Genomic DNA, 20,508 nt, shown 5'->3' with positions numbered 1-20,508 from the left:
GCATTTAATTAATTTTAAAATTATTTTAAAATTAAAATTATAAAAATATTTTAAATTGTAAAAATTAATTATGCTGACATGTCATCCACGATATACCACATCAAGAAAATTAATAAATATTAATTTTTTATCTATTTTAGGTGGTTTGACAAAAAATACAAATTTAAAGGCTTAAATAAACGAAAAATTAAATGAAGGATTAAAATAATTTCTTATAAAGTTGATGGACTAAATATGCTACCGTAAATATATTTTCCAACATATTTACTACGAAAATTTAAAAATAAACCCATATATCTTTTAGTACAAATGATACGCTCTATTATTTTCATAGAATATTTTTGTTTTAGAAACTTTCCAATCGTCGTATATTTTAAGCTCGAGACTTTTTTTCTTTAGGAGAAATAATCATCTTATTAATCAAATATGTAATTACATCACTATGAATTTTAATAAACTAATTAAAGTCAAAAGCTAAAAGTCAACAACATGTACATTTGTAACAACTATATTTAGATATATGAATTGATAGTACAAATTATTTTATAAAACCTCACTTTTACTCATAAAATTCAAAGTTTGTAGGTAAATTTAAGTGTTATTAAAATTTATTATTTAAAGTAATATTAAGAACATTTTAATATAAGAGAAAATATTTGGTATATTGTCGTTGTTAGTGGAGTTTTTAAACTCTATAAACAAGGTTAGAAATTGATGAGTGTCTTATAAGAATATAATAAAATATTAAAAGAAAGATACATGACGATCTTTTAAAACTGCTTGTGAAATAAAAAACACACTCCCAGCTTTTACAAGTACTAACCTCTAATATAATATATTTTATTATTTTGATTTAATTTTATCATGCAAGTGTACAAGTTAGAATTTATTTTATTGCATATTTTAGTGATTTAAATATATTGGTTATAATTGCAATTGAGTTACTTGTAATTAAACTTAATTTAAAAAATAGAATTAACAATCATGTATTTGATAATAGGGTAGGGAATGAGATACAAATTTTAAGCATTTTACAAAAATAAAACTGAAATGTTATTAGCATCTTAGCCATTTGTTGAACAAAGTGGTAGAATTCAAATATTTGTAAGGCGAAGGGTCCTATTAATGCACAACGTTCATTTTCTTTTTAACTCTTTTTATTTCCAAAAAGAAAAAAGTTGTCACCCCATCGATATGTAGTGCTCAACTTTTATGGTATATAATATATCATAACTTTTATGATATACTGTACTACGCTCCCATCAATGATTACTCGGATTTCATAATACTTGATGTTTAAGCATAACTACTATTTAACACTACCACTTAAATTATAAAATAAACTTTAAATATATATATTTGCATTTAAAATTTAATCTTCATATTTTTATTTTTAGCAATTTAATCCTTTTACTTTTTGAATTTAAAGATTCAACTTCAATTGTTAACACTATTAAACCTTTCGTTAAATTTGCTTGAGTAACAGTTAATATTTTATTTTAAAAATACTCACATGATAACATCTAATACACAAAAAAGCATTATAATGGACACAGATTTAATAAATAATTTTAATGGTGTTAACAACTTTAAAATTTATATATTTATTTTAATCAAAATAAAATATTTGGGCTAATCAATGACATTATAAAAGTTCAAGTACCAAATTATATCAAGAAGTTGAAACATAAAGATTAAATTTTAAACTTATACATGGTATAGGGACCAAAATTGAAACTTGACCATTGTTATATAATTTATCTAAAAATAGTGTCATACCACTTTACTATGTTTATAGTTTTTCTTTTTCGTTTATAAATAGTTAAAAAATCACCTACTTTTTTTAATTCTTGGACACTTGTCAGTATACAAAGAATATAATAATAAATAATAAGATAGTTATCACATAAAAGTATGTAAATTATTTGGACTAATTAATTCCATTGTAAGAGTAAACGACCAAATTATGTAAAATTAAAATATAAAATTAAATATCAAATGTGAGCGCAGAGAGAAATCGAAGCTACAATTTTACGAGTATCTTGTAATGACTAAAAAAGGGGAAAAAACATATCATTAGTTAGTCCAAATAATTAACACTATTAATAATTTTGGTAGCTAATGTGGATTAAAAAAAAAAAAGACTTTTTACCTCGATGAGGCTTTGCTATAATTTATAGAGGTGGAGGCCCTAGACCTTAAGTATTGAAGTTTGATATTTATCATGCACAGTTATAAGTGTATGTTTTTGAGTTCCATTACGTGTTATTGTCATGTGTGAATTTTAATTTAGTTAATCAATTTGATTGTTTTAATTCTTAATATAGTTTGATTTTTGATTTTTATGTATTTGTGTATTTGTAAACTTTAAAAAATGTTATTATTTTAAGGTTGGACCCTTGATATTCTCTCTATTTGAAGTTTTAGCTGAGATCTTAAACAATATTAAGTTTATTCAGATTCTAACCTACTTTTATTAAATTTTATATTTCATCAACCTTTTAAAAATAATAGTAAAATTGAAGAATAATAATGATTAGTGAAAAGACTTGAAAATACAGCTATTGAAATGGGACCCAAGTAGAATAATAGCAAAGACAGGTGAAGCTTGCGCAGCTTATACGGTACTTAAATATTAGTGGTAATGAATAATATTTGCATTACTTTATTATAGCTATGATTTTTCTAGCCCTACCAACAGTACACTCAATCATTTTCTTTTCGAAAAGTTAAGTTAATAAAATAATGTTTTATTTTTACTAATGTCATAGTTACAGCTCAAATATACAATATTAAAATTCTTTTAATCTACTAAAATAAAAAGGCTATTTTAATTAAAAATTTGAATCTCCACACAGAATACCAGTATTTTAATATTTTTAATAAAATATTTTAATTATTAATTATCATTTTCATTCAAGAATCATATAAAAAACACGATCTAACTAAGCTCTCATATGTTAACAACATATCATTTAAGTCCTTTTATTAATAATTGTTTTCGTTGACCATTAGTGTATTGATGTGATCGTTAATGTTGTTAAATTAATTATTATGATGTTGATGTGACCGTTTATATTAAAAAACAATTAAAAAATTCAAGTCTAAGATCACCCATGATTCCTTTAGGTTCTAATTCAAATATGATCCCACGCCGCATTAGCCCATATAGCTCTTAAAAGAATTCTTATGGTTAAAAAGATAAAAACATAGATGTTCATTTAATTGTAGATGTAAAATTTTAAATTATAAAAATCCAAAGAATTAAATTAACATTTATTAATAATTTGAGAAAAAATTATAAAATTATAAAAATGAGAAAGAAAAAATCATTTGTCTAAATTCATTTTAGATATATTTTTAAAATTTTAAAATTTTAAATCATTATATAAATTCTAGAAATCCAAGAAATTCCGATTACTACTTTTTTTTTGCTATCTTAGAATAGGTAAATCTCATTTTATAAGTTTTTGAAGTTCCTACTATTGGTTATTTTAACTAATTTGCTAATTATGGCATTAGTGTTTGATATATTTAAGGATCATTTCCTTTGTAAAATTAGAATTTCGAGAGACATACTCGTTGTTATGGTTAAATATGTGCATAAAATAAATATATATATACAAACAATTTTTAGTTCAAATATATAAATTTTTTATTTTTCCACATTTTCATAATTTATAATATTTTAAAATTTTAATTATTTTAATTAAAAATTACATCTAGAATGAATTTAGATAATGGATGTCTAGCTTGAAACGAACCTAGACATTATGTTTGTGCAGGTTCATTCTGGATTTGAATTTTAAGTAATTTTATTTTCTTAAATTTTATTTCTCATTTTTATAATTTTTATACTGTTAATGATAGAAATCATTAATCGAATAGCTTAACTAATGAGTTTTTAGTATTTGAGAGCTTAATTTGGTGCATTTTTGAGAAGGAGCTTAATTGATTTCTTTTGGATAAGTACAAGATTTTTTTTTACTTTTTAAACCTAAAATATTATAGGGTTTGTTAAATTGGAAATTGGGGTCTGAATTTAAGTTATAATATTTGTTTGATATATTAATTTAAATCATGTAATATAATTAAATTTTTTGATAAATATAAAATTTAAATTATGACACATTTTTATAAAACATTTCACAATATTTAAACAAAATCAAATTTTAAAAGAAAAAGTCTCTAAAGGGTAACAAATGTTAAAAGAAGTAAGATAAAGTAAAATATCCTTTATTTAAGTGCTTTTTATAACAAAAATTATTAATTTTTTATTATGAAATACCATATGTGTTTTCAAACAATTAAATCTTTAAAAATATTAATTTATTTTTTAACAACTAAACAAAGGCTAAAATAATTAAAAGATGCTTAATTGTTACGATTTTATCTAAATAAATTTTTATATTTTTATTGCATTAAAATAAAATTCTAATCTTTAAATTGCATAATGTTTTTAATTATAACTAAACAATCTAGTAAATTTTCATTTTAAATAATAATAAATAAATTTATGTCAAAAAAGTTAAAATTATTTTTATAATACGAAAAGGAAAGATTAGCAGAAGCCCAGATCTTAAAATTTAATTTTCGATGATTTAAATTTTAAAAAGTTAAAATTTATAAGGATTTGTATTTAATAAAATTATGCAATGCATAAGAATGTAAAAGTGAACCAGATGTGTTAGATTATAAAAAAAACTGTATTATATTTAATGCAGTGTATAATACTTTTTGAGGAGAGGTAGATGTAGTAAGACTTGCGAAAATAAATTTAAATGGCAAATGATAAGATTTCAGTAGACACAAATAGATACGTTGGAAAGATACGGGTAGCAGTGAAAAACATGAAAGAAGTGGGCAAGGTGGGAGATTTCAAATCCAACATAAAAAGGATACAAAACAAAACCTCCTCAAAAGACAAAAAGCAAACATGAAAAGAGAAAGGGGTGGATGGATGGCCCTCCAGAATTTCTTGACTTTTATGAGCGCCCCCCAATATATGTCACGCCATGAGCTCAGGTATTTGCTTAAAGAAAATGACAGTGCGACTATAAGGGTCGTTGAAGATAATGGCTCCCCACCCACCTCTTAAACAATCTTCTATCACTCCCTTTCCTCTGCTTTTCCCTTCCACCCAATTTTCTTCCCCAAACAATATGCTTCATTCTCATCTCAGTTTGGCCGATCACATTGGGAGGAGATTGAATGACAGTTGTGGTCATGCCATGAACCATGTGCAAAACACAACTCAAAATTATGCCAATTATATGAGTTTGAACACCTTGGAAGGGACGGAATATGACTCTGGAGCTTCCACTCCTCCTTTATGGAGAAATAGTCCTTCCAGGAGCCCTCCGCATCGACCCAACATCGATTACCGATGCCTATCCCCATCGTCCAAAGCTGAAGCTATTGCCAGAGGTCAAAGGGAGCTTATGGAAATGGTTAGTAAAATGCCTGAGTCTTGTTATGAACTCTCCTTGAGAGATCTTGTGGAGCATCAGCCCCTGGCTGTTGAATCCAAACAAGAGAGTTTTGCTGAAAGGAGAGGTCTGATCAACGGAGAGAAGGGGAACAAGAAGAAGAAGCAAAAGAATCCGAAACCCCAAATTAAGAGAAGTGGAAGCTTAGATAATGGTGGGTTTCTTCTGAAAATGGTGCTTCCAATTTCCTTGGGGACTAACAAAAAGAAGAACAAGAAGAAGAATGATTGTGATGCGAATCAGAATTGCAAACTTTCTCCAAAGCCGACGGTTTTAGATGCATCTGGTAAGAGTGTAGATAAAGAGTGGTGGAAAAAGAGATCAGGGTCGAATGAGAGTGAGAGTGGTGGATCCACAATAAACAGTGGAAGTACCAGAAGCATCCGTAGTAGCAGCACCAGTAGCAGCAGCAGCAGCTGCAGGAGCATCAGCAATAGCAGCCGCAGGTATCTAGTCTTGGGTTTTCTCAGATACAGATTAAGTTTCCAAGTTAAATTTGTTGGATTTTAGGGGAAGATATAGGAGTTTTCAAGTAAAAAAAAAAGAAAAAAGCGGGCTTACTAGCTTGCTGCGTATTTAACTGATATTGTCACTTTAATTCTTAAGAAATGTTTTTGAGCTGAAACATTTTGTTCTTGTATGCAATGCAGCCATAAGAGAGGAGGTTGCTTGGCTTTTATTCTGGCTAGGAAAGCCAAATCATCTCGGTGAAAGGGGCAGCTTTCAGCCATCTTTGGAAATGTTGTTCAATGTGGATACAGCAGAGATATTGTACGATATTCAGAGATTATGACTTAGCTTTTTCTTACTTTTTTTTGGGGGGGGTTTCCTTCCTGCTTAAATTGAAGATGAATCATGTTTTTTTGCCTTCCGAGATGCTGAGCGTGAGGTTTGTTTTCCATTTTGATTATTCCTTTATCATTTAACTTCACCTTGCGTTCAAGAAATCACTTGATAATCTAGGCCAGTATTCAGTACAAATATATGTTTGAATCAGTTATATTTAATATGTAAATTTGTGTCAATTATAATACAACAAATATTTAAAAAAAATAAAGTTTTACAAATTGGCCAATTTCTAGTAAAGTTATTAGGCCCCTTCTTCAAATCAATGGAATTGTTCAGCTTATTTTCTTTCATTTTAAGTTGATCCCAAATTACTCTTAAGTAGTTCCTAAATTCTTCTAATCAAATTCTTAATAATATATAGTTAATTCCACCTTACATCCCACAAATTATTTTAAATTAATTTTCAAACTTTAAAACATTCTAATTATACCTTAAATTATTGATGTTATATCAATCGACCATTTTATTATTAAAACCGTTAATCATTAAATGAAATGTCAAATCTTATATAACAAAATTTAAAATGAAAAGTTTAAAGAAAAATAAAATATTGTCATGTAACTTCTAAAAATAAAAATAATAATAAAGAATGAATTTGAAAAAGCTTTGACAACTTCAAACTAAGATTTTAAAACATTTATTTTTCTTAAAATTTTATTTTAAATTAATCACATAAGATCTAATATATCATTTAACAGTTGAATTAACAATTTTAATAACGAAAAGACCTAATTGATATAACCTCAATAGTTTAAAAAGTAACTAAAATAATTTAAAGTTTAGGGACCAATATAAAATCATTGTCATAGTTTGGTACAATTAACTCTAACTATATGGTATTTAAAGCTAATAATTACTTGGTTGCTTTTTAATATATATTTTTAAAAAAATTTCAGCATTCACATGCCTAGGAGTGTTATTGAGTCGAACCAAGCTCGTATAGTGATAAGTTCGAGCTCGAGTTTGATTCAAAATTTGAAGCTCAATACTCGGCTCAAGCTCGATCGACAAGATCAACTCAATACATAATTGAGCTACTCAAATTCGATTATATTTATTCATATTCAAGCTTCAACTCAACCTCGAGCTCAAATTAAGTGTCTTTTATATATAAATTTTTATATTGATTAAAAAAAATTATCTATTTTTATCATGACAAAATAATAACAATGAATCTGACTTTTTCAATAAACAAATCCAAATACTTCAAAATATAAAAATGAAAATCTAAATAAATACAACAAAATTAGTCCATCAAAAGGATCTAATCAAATATAAGATTAACCCTCAAATTATGTAAAATTAAAACATAAGAATATCGAAATGCTACTCAATACCCCAAGACTGATGTAATTAATGCTCATAATTTCTCCATCAAATCTAAAATAAAACTTCCAAAATCTAATGATAAAATTGAAAGAGTAGTTCAAAACTACAAGCTAAACAAAGTAAATAACAAAGTCTGATTATAAAATGCATAATCACTTAATGGAACTAATTAACAATACAGCCTGGCCACAACCACAAACTATTAATCATGATATTAAACAGATATGTATTAAATTTCGGGCAATTTACTAAAAAAAAGCTCTTTTTTTAAAAAAATTATCGAAATGGGCCCATTATTTAATTATTTACCGGAATGGTCTATTTTCCGACAAATCGCGTCCACGTCAGCGCGATGTCAGGGGACGCGCCAGGAAATCACGTCTACGTCAGAGCGAGTTGCTGACATGGCAACAAATTGCGCCCTCTAGGACGCGATTTGCTATCACGTCAGCAAAGCGCGCTGACGTGGCCGCGACTTGACCCGCGCGTGAATAGTGCTCCAATGGTCAAAAATTTGACCGTTGCCCCCCCCCAACGGTAAAAAAAAAAAACTATAAATACCCCCACCCCTTTTTTTTCACAAACTAATCATCTCTCATATTTCCTCTCAATTTCCTCTCAATTTCCTTCAAAAATTCTCTTAAGTTCCTCTTAAGTTCCTTTTAAGTTCCTCTTAAGTTTCTCTTAACTCCTTTTTTAAATAATTTTAAAATATTTTTAAAATTTTTTAAACCGTAAAATTTGTACGATTTCAAAGAATGGCGGAGAATTGACTCGTCTTGATAAGCATCACATATCGGTGGAACAAATGAAAATGATAAGTATTAAATTTATTTTTTAAATATTATTTAAGAATTTTTTATTTATGCATTTTTAGATAATTATTAATTTTTTATTTGTTATAAAAGTCTATAGATCAAGTATTGGAATGCAATATCCGGAATATGCATGCTCCTCCATCACCGTTGGTAGAGAACTACCTGCGGGAAGCGAGTTTTCGGCACGTGGCGACGGTAGGCCGGGGATGCAAGGTGAACCCGAAACTAATCAGTACGTTGATCGAGAGGTGGAGACCCGAGACGCACACATTCCATCTTCCATGTGGAGAGTGCACTATCACTCTAGTAGATGTCAATCGCAATTGGGATTACCGGTGGGCGGAGCCCAATCATCGGTTCCGCCAATCTAGCGATTGGGGCGGTGTCTTCTGAGCTTTGGGCGCTATTCGGAGAAAATGGAGGGAGGTAAGATAGAGATGGGCTGGTTACGTGACACATTCCCTGATCTGGATGAAGATTCAACCGAAATTGAAAGAATCTGATATGTTCGGGCATACATTCTTCAATTAATTGGAGGTTATCTGATGCCCGACACGTCACGGAGCCGCGTACATCTAAGATGGCTGCTAAAACTCATTGATTTTAGAGCAGTCGGTGAATTGAGTTGGGGGTCTGCAGTCTTGGCAACGTTATATCGGGAGATGTGCGGGGCGACGCGACCGAGGAGAACAAAAATCAGAGGTTGCCTGTCACTACTGCAGTCGTGGGCATGATTTCGCTTTCCATTTCTACGTCCTCGAGTGGACCACCCATATACATTCCCACTCATAACGAGGTAAATTTTATATTAGAGTTTACAATTATTATGTAAATTTTTAAAAATAAAAGTATGCTAAAAATTTATTTAATTAGGTGGAACCATCCGGCAAGTCATGCTCGATTACCATCCTCTCTTGAAGATATACGACTTTTATTGGACCAACGGTCGAAAGCACAAGTAAGTTTTAAATAAAATAGATATTTCCATACATTCGCTAGTCGATTGATATTTAGTATTTAGTATTTAGTATTATGTATATAACTAATATTTCTATCATGTTCATATAGTTTCAATGAACACCATACGAGGATCCGGCAATTCGGGCAGTAATCCCGGAAGAGTTCTTACAAAATCCACAAGCTTGGCACGTGAAAGTCGTGTTGATCAACTATGCAACTGTGGAGCTGCACCAGACAGGCAGAGTGCTACGACAGTTTGGATGTAGACAACTGATTCCTGTGGATCCTGAGGTGTTTAACGATCAACACAGAGTCGACCTTCGACAATTGAATACGGATTGGACGAGATACTGGTCCGAGTAAATGGAAATGTGAGAAGATCGATATGAATATATACCTACTCGGGAACCAATCATCTTTCCGGAGTTAGCATGCGTTCCAGAATACATGCCATGGTTTAAGATCCATGGCAAGCCGCATTTACTGACGCCAGAGGAGAGGCAGTGGAAAATACGTGTCGAAAGGGAAAGGCGCGGGCCTCTAAATTTAAGATGACAAGACGACGAAGGCAGTCCCTCAACGAGGCCCAGACATTCACCCGGCTCATCATCAGCGGCCATGCAATCACCAGGCCCAACGAAAGCACCGACACAGTCACCCGACGCAGCAGTTCAATCGATAATACCCACGCAACCGCCTTTTTAGATGATGCCAGGTGCGTTTCCTAGCCCTTATATGTATCCTAACCCTTATATGTACCCTTTTTCGAGTCTTATGGCAGGTTGGAGCCAAATGCCTGGTTCAGCTCCATTTCCTGTTATGCCCAGTGGACCGCCGATGTATAGGCCAACAGCGCACGAGGGATCGCAAAAGGGGCTGTCGGGGAGCTCTCCTTTTTACCAATCCCCACCAACGTATGGGTTTCAAACATCGTCGCCGTTCATTATGCAAACACCTCCAGATACATTATTATTTGAAGGTGGATCATCGTTCCAAGTCCGACAACCAGATGCCGTACCGGAAGAACCAGAATCCCCGCCGGAGGAACAACAACCGCCGCCGGAAGCTAGAGAAAGAAGGAATCCAATACAGAATCAATTACTTACGCCATGTGACACTGAATCCCCCGGGCATAGACATTGATTGCCGTATTAAATTTATTTGTACAAATATTTTGAATATTTTGATATTATTTGATGTAATAAAATAGAAATTTTTTATATTATTTGAGAATTCTACTAACCATTAATACCCTTAAATTAAAAACCCTAACCTAATTTAATTAAAACCTTAAACCCTAAACTTAAAAACCCTAACCTAATTAACTTAAAACCCTAACCTAATTAAATTAAAACCCTAATCTAATTTAATTAAAACCCTAAATCATAAACCTAAAAATCCTAACCTAATTAAATTAAAACCCTAAACCTTAAACTTAAAACCCTAACCTAATTTAATTAAAACCCTAAACCCTAAACTTAAAAACGCTAACCCCTTAACTTAAAAACCCTAACCTAATTAACATAAAAACCCTAACCTAATTTAATTAAAACTCTAAACCTTAAACTTAAAAACACTAACCTAATTTAATTAAAAACCTTAAAACCTAAACTTAAAAACCTAACCTAATTAAATTAAAACCCTAAACTTAAAAACCCTAACTCCTTAACTTAAAAACCCTAACCTAATTAACTTAAAAACCCTAACCTAATTAAATTAAAACCTTAAACCCTAAACTTAAAAACCCTAACCCCATTAACTTAAAAACCCTAACCTAATTAAATTAAAAACCCTAACCTAATTTAATTAAAAACCCTAAACTAAATTAATAATTTTACTTTCACATAATGTTAGATTTGGAAAATGTTTTTCCGGTACTAACAATTAATAATTTTATAAAATTTGATAATTGTACTAATCATTAATACAATTTATCAATTAATAATTTTACATTTACATAATGTTAGATTTGGAAAAATGTTTTGACTGGTACTAACAATTAATAATTTTATATAATTTGATAATTTTTACTAACCATTAATACAATTTATCAATTAATAATTTCACAAACTTAATTTTTTTTACAATTACATTCAACTATTGCGATTAGGGCATGATCGACTTGTATTGCCTAGATTCCTACACCATCCGCACAACTTCGTTTGACTGGCTGTTTCTCGGATATCCATATTGTTACGTATTCTAGTCGAGCAAGGTCGACCCTTTGGTTTGTGACGTAATTCTCTATCCGGTAACAGCTTAAAAGGAGCAAGAGATACGGGCAACCACTTACGTTCATCTGGGACCGGTGGGAAAACGTGTCTCCAGATGTTGTACATGTTTTCTAATTTGTACACTTCGTCCACATAACTCATCGGATCCAGACGGAGATTCTGACAAGCTGCAATAACATGCGCGCATAGATAACGAAGTGCATCAAACATCCCACAGTCACAAGTCCTATTTTGCAAGTGTACACAATATTGCCCGCCAACAACACCTTGGTGTGGTCTGTCAAACTCTGTCACGCGAAACCATAAATTGTCTCGATCGTGACACACTATGGGCATGGTGTTTGCCCTCGCCTTGGCCTTGTTAATTTCTTGAACTACCTTACTGCACCATACATGTCCTCCCTACTTCTGGCCTGCATAACTTGCTGCTCGCTTTGGAAATAATGCCACCAAACGAAAATATGTCTCTTGCACAACCGATGTTATCGGTAGATGGCGCGTTCCTTTAAGAACAGAATTGATGCATTCAGCCAGGTTCGACGTCATATGGCCATATTGTAGGCCACCGTCATATGATTGTGCCCACTGTTCGAAACGTATGTTACAAAGGTAGTCTGCCCCTTCTCCGTTAATTGAACGTAAAATTACCAACATCTCGTGAAAACGATCTTTATTTATTTCATACCCTGCCAATATAAGATCATAGCGAATAATTTATATCACTTCTACCAATAAAACTAATTCAAATTGACAAACGAAATAACACAGATATAGACTAAATACCCATGTTGGTCACTTGTCGTTGTTCGCTCTTAGATGAATATTGCCTGTAGTAGTTCAAAGCAACGTGTCTTAGGCAATATCTATGGTGTGTGCGCTGCCATAAGCTTCCCTGTCGATCAAATACAGCTAGTATACCGGCGCCTCGATCTAAAATAACACAGATATCAGGTTGGGGGCACACATGCCTCCTTAACCTAGAGAGAAAGAAATCCCAATCATCAGACGACTCCCCCGGTGTTATTGAAAATGCAATTGGAAGAATTCTCCCACCGCCATCCTATGCCACTGCAAGCAATAGCCGAAGAGTATACCTACCGAACATAAAGGTACCGTCAATTTGTACCAACGGCTTGCAGTATGGAAATGTGTCTCGACATTGCTTAAAGGTCCAAAATAGGCAATTGAACACTTGGCATCCACGTAGCAATCGGCTGTTGTAGTACGCATGTTCCATTTCAAGGTCTGTGATGGCACCTAGGATGTATCTCTCTAGCACCTGACACCACTGCCATATTTCATTATATGAGGCTTCTCACCCACTATGCATCTTCTCCAACGCCTTTTGCTTAACTATCCAAGCCTTGCGGTAAGAGGGTGTGTACCCCATTTGCCTACGGATATTGGCAATTAACATCGGCACTGAAGTCCTGTGATCTACTTTTACCGTGGGCAGTGTTAAGCTAGCTAACATAGCTGAATCCATCTTGGGATGATCTTGTGAAAGACCTATAAATCGAGTACATTAAATAATGCAACATTGTATAATAAAAGTATTATTCAGAAACCGTCAATACTATACCTGCAACACATGTATGTGGACCCTTGTACTTTTTAATCTCCCACAACCCTGTCCTTTTCCTTAAGGAGACGTAGATTTTCCATGAACATGTGCCGTCTTGGACCGTACACTTCGCCTCAAACTTATCAGATTTGGATTTAACGACGTAGTAGTTAACACCGTTTTTGATGCTATGTTGTTTCAAAGCACCAATAAAACTATCCTTGTTGGTAAACTGATTACCAACTTCAAATTCATTGGAATCTACCCCTGAACTTGTATGGTCACGCAACCAGTGTGGTAGATCTGGAAAATCTAACGCATCATCTGCAGACAGATCAACATTATGCATGTGGGCTGTAGGTGAGTATGCTCTGAATCGTGGATTTTCTTCTTCATCTGAACTCCTTTCAGCATCTTCAGGTTCTGTTAGAATAGGCTCCGGTTCAGAAAATAAGCCAACTTCTGTACCATCCGGCCGGGGCTCTCGAGGTAGATCCACATCGGAGTCATCTTCTAACCCACAATCATCTGCAGCATACGAGGTCCCCTCACCGGTTGACGTCGTAGGGAGTACGTCATCCCTTCTTCTGGGCATTTGATAACGTCCCCAACTAGATGTAGATTGCCACCCATTAGAACTTGATGTTGTTCCCCAGTACGTATTTCTAGTATCAAACGTCGAGCCACCGACGTACATGTCCCACCCACCGACAGAGTGTCTTGCGGGGGATGTGCATTCGACACCGCTACCGAACATGGGCTGTTTCGATTTTGTAACCTGCTAACCGAGTATCGGCCAGTGGTTGTGTATACATCTCGAACACCGGTCGCAAGTACATCAGTTGGCGATGTAAATTATACATATAACTCAATATAAGGTGCTCCACTAGCAAGATGAGTCTGCACCATTACCTCCAAGCTACGAGCACCTTTTATGTCGAACGAGTCATATATCACCGGATCAATAGAAGAACAAAATCGATACGTGATAGACAAAACTTTCATTTGCATCATTTCAAAAATTTTACGCCTAATTCTTTTACGAAGTTCTGTCAAATCTATGTTCTGGTTAAAAACCAGTCGCACCGTATTCTCTGACAAAAAAACAACACCATTCTCGGTGTGGCAAACCTCACCATCATAGTAAATAACAGCACTAATACGTTCACTCATATTTGAAACTCTAACCTTTTTAGCCTCTCTAAATTGTTTCACTGTGACTTATGCATTACGAGAACATTTTCGCCTAATTTATAGCTTCATTTCAAACATGCTATCAGAGTAAAAGCGGCGTCCACGAGGGCGCGATTTTCACAAATTCTTCTCAAATAGCATCCTGCTAGAAGCGATTTTATACTATTTGCTCAGAAACATCAAAAAAATTATTTCTTCCATGACCGACTATAGCAAAAGTACGTCTACGAGGGCGCGATTTTACAAATTCTTCTCAAATAGCATCCTGCTAGAAGCTATTTTATACTATTTGCTCAGAAATGTCAAAAAAATTATTTCTTTGATGACCTACTGTAGCCAAAGCGCGTCCACGATGGCACGATTTCACAAATTCTTCTCAAATAGCATCCTGCTAGAAGCTATTTTATACTATTTGATCAGAAACGTCAACTCAAAATTATTTCTTCCAAGATCTAAAAACCCTAAAAAGCCTGAACCCTAAGCCCTAAAAGCCGAAAAAACCTAATGTGGGAAAAACGGCAAAATCGTGTCCCCCGGAACGCGCTACGTGGCTTAGGAAATCGAGTCCACGACAGCGCGAGTTGCTGACGTGGTAGCAAATCACGTCCTAGAGGGCACGATTTGTTGCCACGTCAGCAACTCGCGCTGACGTGGACGCAATTTCCTGGCGCGTCCCCTGACATCGCGTTGACGTGGACGCGATTTGCCAAAAAATGGACCATTCCGGTAAATAATTAAATAATAGGCCCATTTCGGTAAATTTTTAAAAAAAGGCCCTTAAATTTCTGACCATGGCTTTGCCAAATCAATAACTTAAAAGAAAATATGACAGTCGAAGTATGGGGTTCAAAAAGGTTTGCTTGATACTTTATCTAGAGGACATTGTTGGTTTTTATGGAGATCCTTTCCAAGGCCCCTCCTACGTGAAAATTTAATATGATCTGTTGGAGATGGGAGTTGTATTAGCTGTTGGCAAGATTTCTGGATTTTGATTTATTACTCCTTGTTAAACAGGTACTTTCCATTTCTAATCTTAATATGGACTGTCCTCTTAGTGACATGGTCAAAGATGATGGTTCGTGGAATTTGGAGTTGTTTTGTCTTTAGGTTTCTAAAGAGGTCATTAGTAGGATTGTAGGCGTCCCATCGCCTCATCTATCTTCTAGACCTGATAAAATTATATAGTAAGGTACTGCAACTAGTTCTTTTTCTCTCAAGAATGCTTATGATAAGCTACAAGAAAGTGCTTTGAATTTAAAAGAGCCAATTTGGCAGCTTCTGTGGAAGTTTCAAAGACCATAGTGCATTAGATTCTTCATTTGGCTCACCCTGAAACAACGCTTACTCATGAATACAAAAAGGGTAAGGAGAGGAGTTGGTAATGATAGTGCATGTGGTCTTTGTGGCCATGATTCCGAAGAGGTTTTACATGTCCTAAGAGATTGTTCCGCGGCTAGAGATATTTGGAACAATCTCATTCCAACAGGAAGGTTACCTAGCTTTTACTCCGGATCATTATTTGAATGGATGACGAAAAATCTTCAAGACAATTAGTATCCCAGTGTGGGTGGAGCAGATTGGTCATGTTTATTTGTAATTATTTCTTGGTGTATTTGGATGAACCGCAACATGTTCACGTTCCAAGGTATCTCTTGTAGCATAGATGAAATTCTCAAAGTTTCTTTTAGTTGGGCAAAACAGTATACATAAGCTTCAAAGCTTCCTCCTTACAAAAAGAATAACTCTAGCAGTAGTTCTATAACAACTTGTTTTTCAGTGGTGTCGGAAATAGTGGTTTACAATTCTAACTAATGAGTCTGTAATTTTTATTATTTTATTTATATGAGTCAAATATAATATTATATTGAATTTTGATTTGATAATTTTATTAATTGAATGAATAGTTAAGTATAAGTGGTTTTCCCTAAAGCCAAGTGGTTTTGGAAAATGAAGTTTTGGGTAAACATTTATGGAGTTATTATATAGGTAAATTGAAATTTGGTCTAGAAATTTTGGTGATTAGATAATTAATTAAAGAAAAAGACTAAATCATAAAATTGCAAAATTCACTCACAATTAGTTTTTATTAATTAAATGGCTTATTTTATTAAAGACAAATGACTTATATGGTAATTAAACCATAATGATAGAGCATTATGGATGGTTAGTTTTGTTTTTATATAAATATTTTATATTAATTATGTTAAATAATATTAAAACCTAAGTAATATTAAATAATATTAAACTTAAGTAACAAAAAGAAAAGAAAAGAAACAAAGCATTACCATCTTCTGTTTCTTTTCTTGCCATCACCGAATAGCCACCATTGAAGGAAAGCCACGAAAGCTTCAAATTTTCCTTCATAATCGACCATTGCAGGTAAGTACTTCAAGTGCCCGTTTTTAATAATTTTTATGTTTTTGAGATCGTTGCAATTAGATCTAGCTAATTTATACCTCTATTTTCAAAACTATAAAAATTTTAAAATATTGACATTGATGAATACTTCAAGTTTTGATGTTGAAGGGTTATATTTGAAGCTTGGATTCAAGATAGGACTATTTTGTAAAATGGTTTTGGTTAATTTTAAAATTTAAGGATTAAGTTGTAAAAATAGTAAAATTACATGAAATTCTTGTGAAAAATTGATAAATATGGGATGAATATGGACTATATAGAATTTGGCTAACATGTGTTTTAATTAAATGTGGTTAATTTGCAAATTTTAGGTTTAGGGACTGAATTGCAAAAAGTATAAAGTTTAGGGGTAATTTTATAAATTTATATTTAAAGGGCTTATAAGCTTAAGTTTAATTATTTGAGATGTTTGAATGGATTAATTGAATGAAAAATATTAATTGATCAAGGAACGAAACAATTAGGCTTGGATCGTGGAAAAGCAAAATTAACGGATTAGTCGCCAGCCTTGTTTTCACAACCGTTTTTTTCTAGGTAAGTTCATACAGTTTTTTTTTGTTATATTTCATTATTAAATCTTGTTAATGATATTTATATGTTTTTGAAACTGCTAAAATGAAATTGGTCTATGTGAAATATATTGAATTTTTTAAATGATTTCGATGGATCAAGTAAAAGTTTCATACATGAGATTTCTAATTGAATTTCTGTTCTGGACCGAGCTCCTACATGTGTTGTGGACTCAGATGTACATCTGACTCAGATTTAAGCTAGACCGGTAATCCATTTCTGTTTTAAAGGTTTAGCCTAGAATAGTAATCTTACATGTATACATAGCCTTGACCAGGCTATTTTTCTGTATTGCCGTTGGTTTAGCCCGAACGGGTAACTTAACACACTTACTTTGTATCTGATTAGCTTAGACGAGCATACTTTGTTTTTGGACTTATGTATTGAATACTTTTACAAAGATCCATCGGAAGAATAAAGGTTATTTGATACAGAACTGTTTCTTTGAAATAAACAAATTATGAACTCTAAGTATGCGTATGTTTAGATGATTACTGATTTGGAATTGTTGAATCATGTGTGTTAAGGTCAACACTTTGAAATGGCGATACAAATTGGTTATATGAAAATAATTATATGAAGTGTTCATACAAAATGTTTATATGGATAAATATGTAAAAGGGATATTTGAAATGAACATTTGGAATGTTAAATGATTAGATGTTGAATGAATAGTATATCAAATGTGTTTACTTGTATATGTTTTATGTGATGATAAAGTTATAAGTTTTGTATATGTGAACTCACTAACCTTATGAGACTTGTGATATGTATAGGTTAATAATGAACTCATGACCTTGCTTATGAATTTAATTGCGAAATGTTAAGTTATAACCTTTACGGTAAGTTAAATATTAAGTTTATTATGAACTAACTTAGAAAATATTTGCTTACATCCGTTGTACTTGATTTCTTGTCGATCATTGGAAGTTTATGTCGGTTGGAAGTTTAAGTTGAAGCTCACACTATCTACTCAATGATTCGGTTAAGCTATGATAATTTTCATTTAGGTTATAAGTGGCATGTACTAGGAGTTTGAGTTTAATGGTGTGGTTTTAAACTTTGTTTAAGTAAGATTTAGTGATGTGTATATATGTAGTAATTTGGTTCATGTATGCCCATATGAGTACTTTTTGTTATTTGGTTCATGCCTTATGAAAATGGTTGCTGATTTGGTAAAATGAATGTGAATGAAAGGAATGAGATGACATGATTGGTATGTTTATAATTAAGGATTTGTGATTATTGAATGTGATCTTGTTTGTTAGTTAAATTGTGGTACCAATGGGGGTACATTGGTTAGACATATAGGTTCAATAATTTGGTATGTTTTTAGCATGTTTAAATGTGTATTGAATAGATGAGAATGGTTGGAATAGATTGGCTTGTTACTTAAAAAATGGTAGTTGAAATTGCTTATTTTAGTAATCATTTTAGGTGCACACAGCTTGCGACACGGGCTGTCACACGTTCGTGTGCCATACACAGTCACACCACATGACTTTGTGTCATTTTGATTTTTAAGTGTAGGACTTTCCACACGGCATCAAACTGTTACATGGCTTGGAGACACAGGCAGATACATGGGTTGAAACACGACCATGCGACCTATATTTCGAATTGCACACGGTTTGACCACACGACCATGTTTCTAAGCGACATGGCCTGGACTCTATCACATGACCATGTTTCTTCAATTTTTTCTGTTTTGTTTCAAATTAGTCCCTGATTGATCCCAAACTATTTTTAAGTCCCCGCAAACTCGTTTTAAGGTCTGTAAATGTATTTATGCTATGAATGAAATTGAGGATTGAATGTTGTTATTTAAATTAATAAATGAATGGTTTAATGATGTTAATTGTTTGATATGTGTTGTAATACTCTGCAACCCTAATCCGACGACAAAGATGGGTTAAGGGTGTTACAAGTCCTCAGCTTTCTAGTAACTATGTGCACTTGAACACAGATAGTTTGGTTAGAATTGAGGAAGTTTTTGCTACAGTTGGAGTTTTAGTGTGTGAGCACAACAGAGGGTGGATAATTGGTTTCAGTAGATACTTAGGAAATTGTACAATTCTAGAGGCTGAACTATAGGGCATATTGAATGGTCTGAAGCTTACTTCTTATCGTAGTTTTGAAAGGGTGTTAATACAAATAGATTGCTTCGAAGTGGTTAACGCCATTCAGGAGGGCTCTTTGAGAGATTCTAATCTTGCCTTGGTTAGAAGAATTCATCAGCTCTTGAAAAAGATAAAGTATTGGAAGATTCAACATATCCCTCGAAAAGAGAATTTAATTGCAGATAGCCTTGTCAGGATGGTGCGAGACAAAAGAACCGATTTAAGATCATTTGAAGTCATATCCCAAATAGATATGTACAATTAAGTGACTAAAATAATCAAGAAATAAGATATAAGCTGAATGGTGAAGCACCTTACTTTTTCTCTTGTGGTCCTAGGTTCAAATCCCTTTCTTTTCTTTTATTTTGAAAAATCAACAAGCCTCTAGTAAGAAGAAGTATGAATAGTTAAGCGTAAAAAATAAACAAAAATTAGGCAATGGCCTAGTGGCTAAGACGCCGATCTCCCCATCAAACATGGGTCCAAATCAAGCCTCCCCCTTTCACTTTCTCTTTAATTCGGCCAACTTTGAAAAATTATAGTCATGCCCTAAACTTTGGAAAAATTATAGTAATGCCCCAAACGTTTATAAACCTAAAAAATTCACCCCAATTTAGTCTCAACTAGAATTCATACCTTATCATTCTTTAAAATTAAAATTCAATACTTTTTTTTATCTTTTTATCCTAATTTGAAATTATATCTTATTTTTTTTTAGAAAATTCAAATAGAAATAGAAATCCATATCTTTTTATCTTCTTATCCTAAGTAGAATTCAAATTACTCCTTTCCAAATTCTAATAGAATTTATCCTCATTCCTTCTATTTATTCTCTATTTTCCTTCAAAATCAATATTGCAAAATTATTTCAAATTATCAAGTTCTTCCTTTTTCTCTACCATTGTTAAATCGGTTTTCAATCAAGAAATTCAAAATCTTCAAAATCATCTCTCTTTTTTCGAG

At 32.6% G+C, this 20,508-nt stretch overlaps 1 protein-coding gene and 1 long non-coding RNA gene across 2 annotated transcripts; both read left to right on the top strand.

Moving 5' to 3' along the window:
• Positions 1-5,018: 5,018 nt before the first annotated feature.
• Positions 5,019-6,470, top strand: LOC105784222 (uncharacterized). The gene is made up of 2 exons (XM_012610034.2): positions 5,019-5,935; positions 6,140-6,470. The coding sequence occupies exons 1-2, from the start codon at positions 5,076-5,078 to the stop codon at positions 6,198-6,200; spliced, it is 921 nt and encodes a 306-aa protein (XP_012465488.1). The 5' UTR covers positions 5,019-5,075; the 3' UTR covers positions 6,201-6,470.
• A 2,419-nt stretch (positions 6,471-8,889) lies between these two features.
• Positions 8,890-10,525, top strand: LOC128034648 (uncharacterized). The gene is made up of 3 exons (XR_008190774.1): positions 8,890-9,281; positions 9,359-9,443; positions 9,554-10,525. It is a non-coding gene; the product is annotated as an uncharacterized LOC128034648 (long non-coding RNA).
• Positions 10,526-20,508: the final 9,983 nt, after the last annotated feature.

Source organism: Gossypium raimondii, chromosome 2 (assembly GCF_025698545.1).
Source record: "Gossypium raimondii isolate GPD5lz chromosome 2, ASM2569854v1, whole genome shotgun sequence".
In the NCBI taxonomy this organism is placed as follows: Eukaryota; Viridiplantae; Streptophyta; class Magnoliopsida; order Malvales; family Malvaceae; genus Gossypium; species Gossypium raimondii.
The sequence above is the reverse complement of the archived record's forward strand: the minus strand, read 5'-3'. Positions and strand labels throughout refer to the sequence as shown.

What these genes read in the sequence shown, in the direction of transcription:
- LOC105784222 (XM_012610034.2), top strand. Translation starts at nt 5,076, where the DNA reads ATGGCTCCCCACCCACCTCTTAAACAATCTTCTATCACTCCCTTTCCT. An exon ending in ATCAGCAATAGCAGCCGCAG is followed by an intron (nt 5,936 to 6,139) that starts GTATCTAGTCTT and finishes TATGCAATGCAG; the next exon opens with CCATAAGAGAGGAGGTTGCT.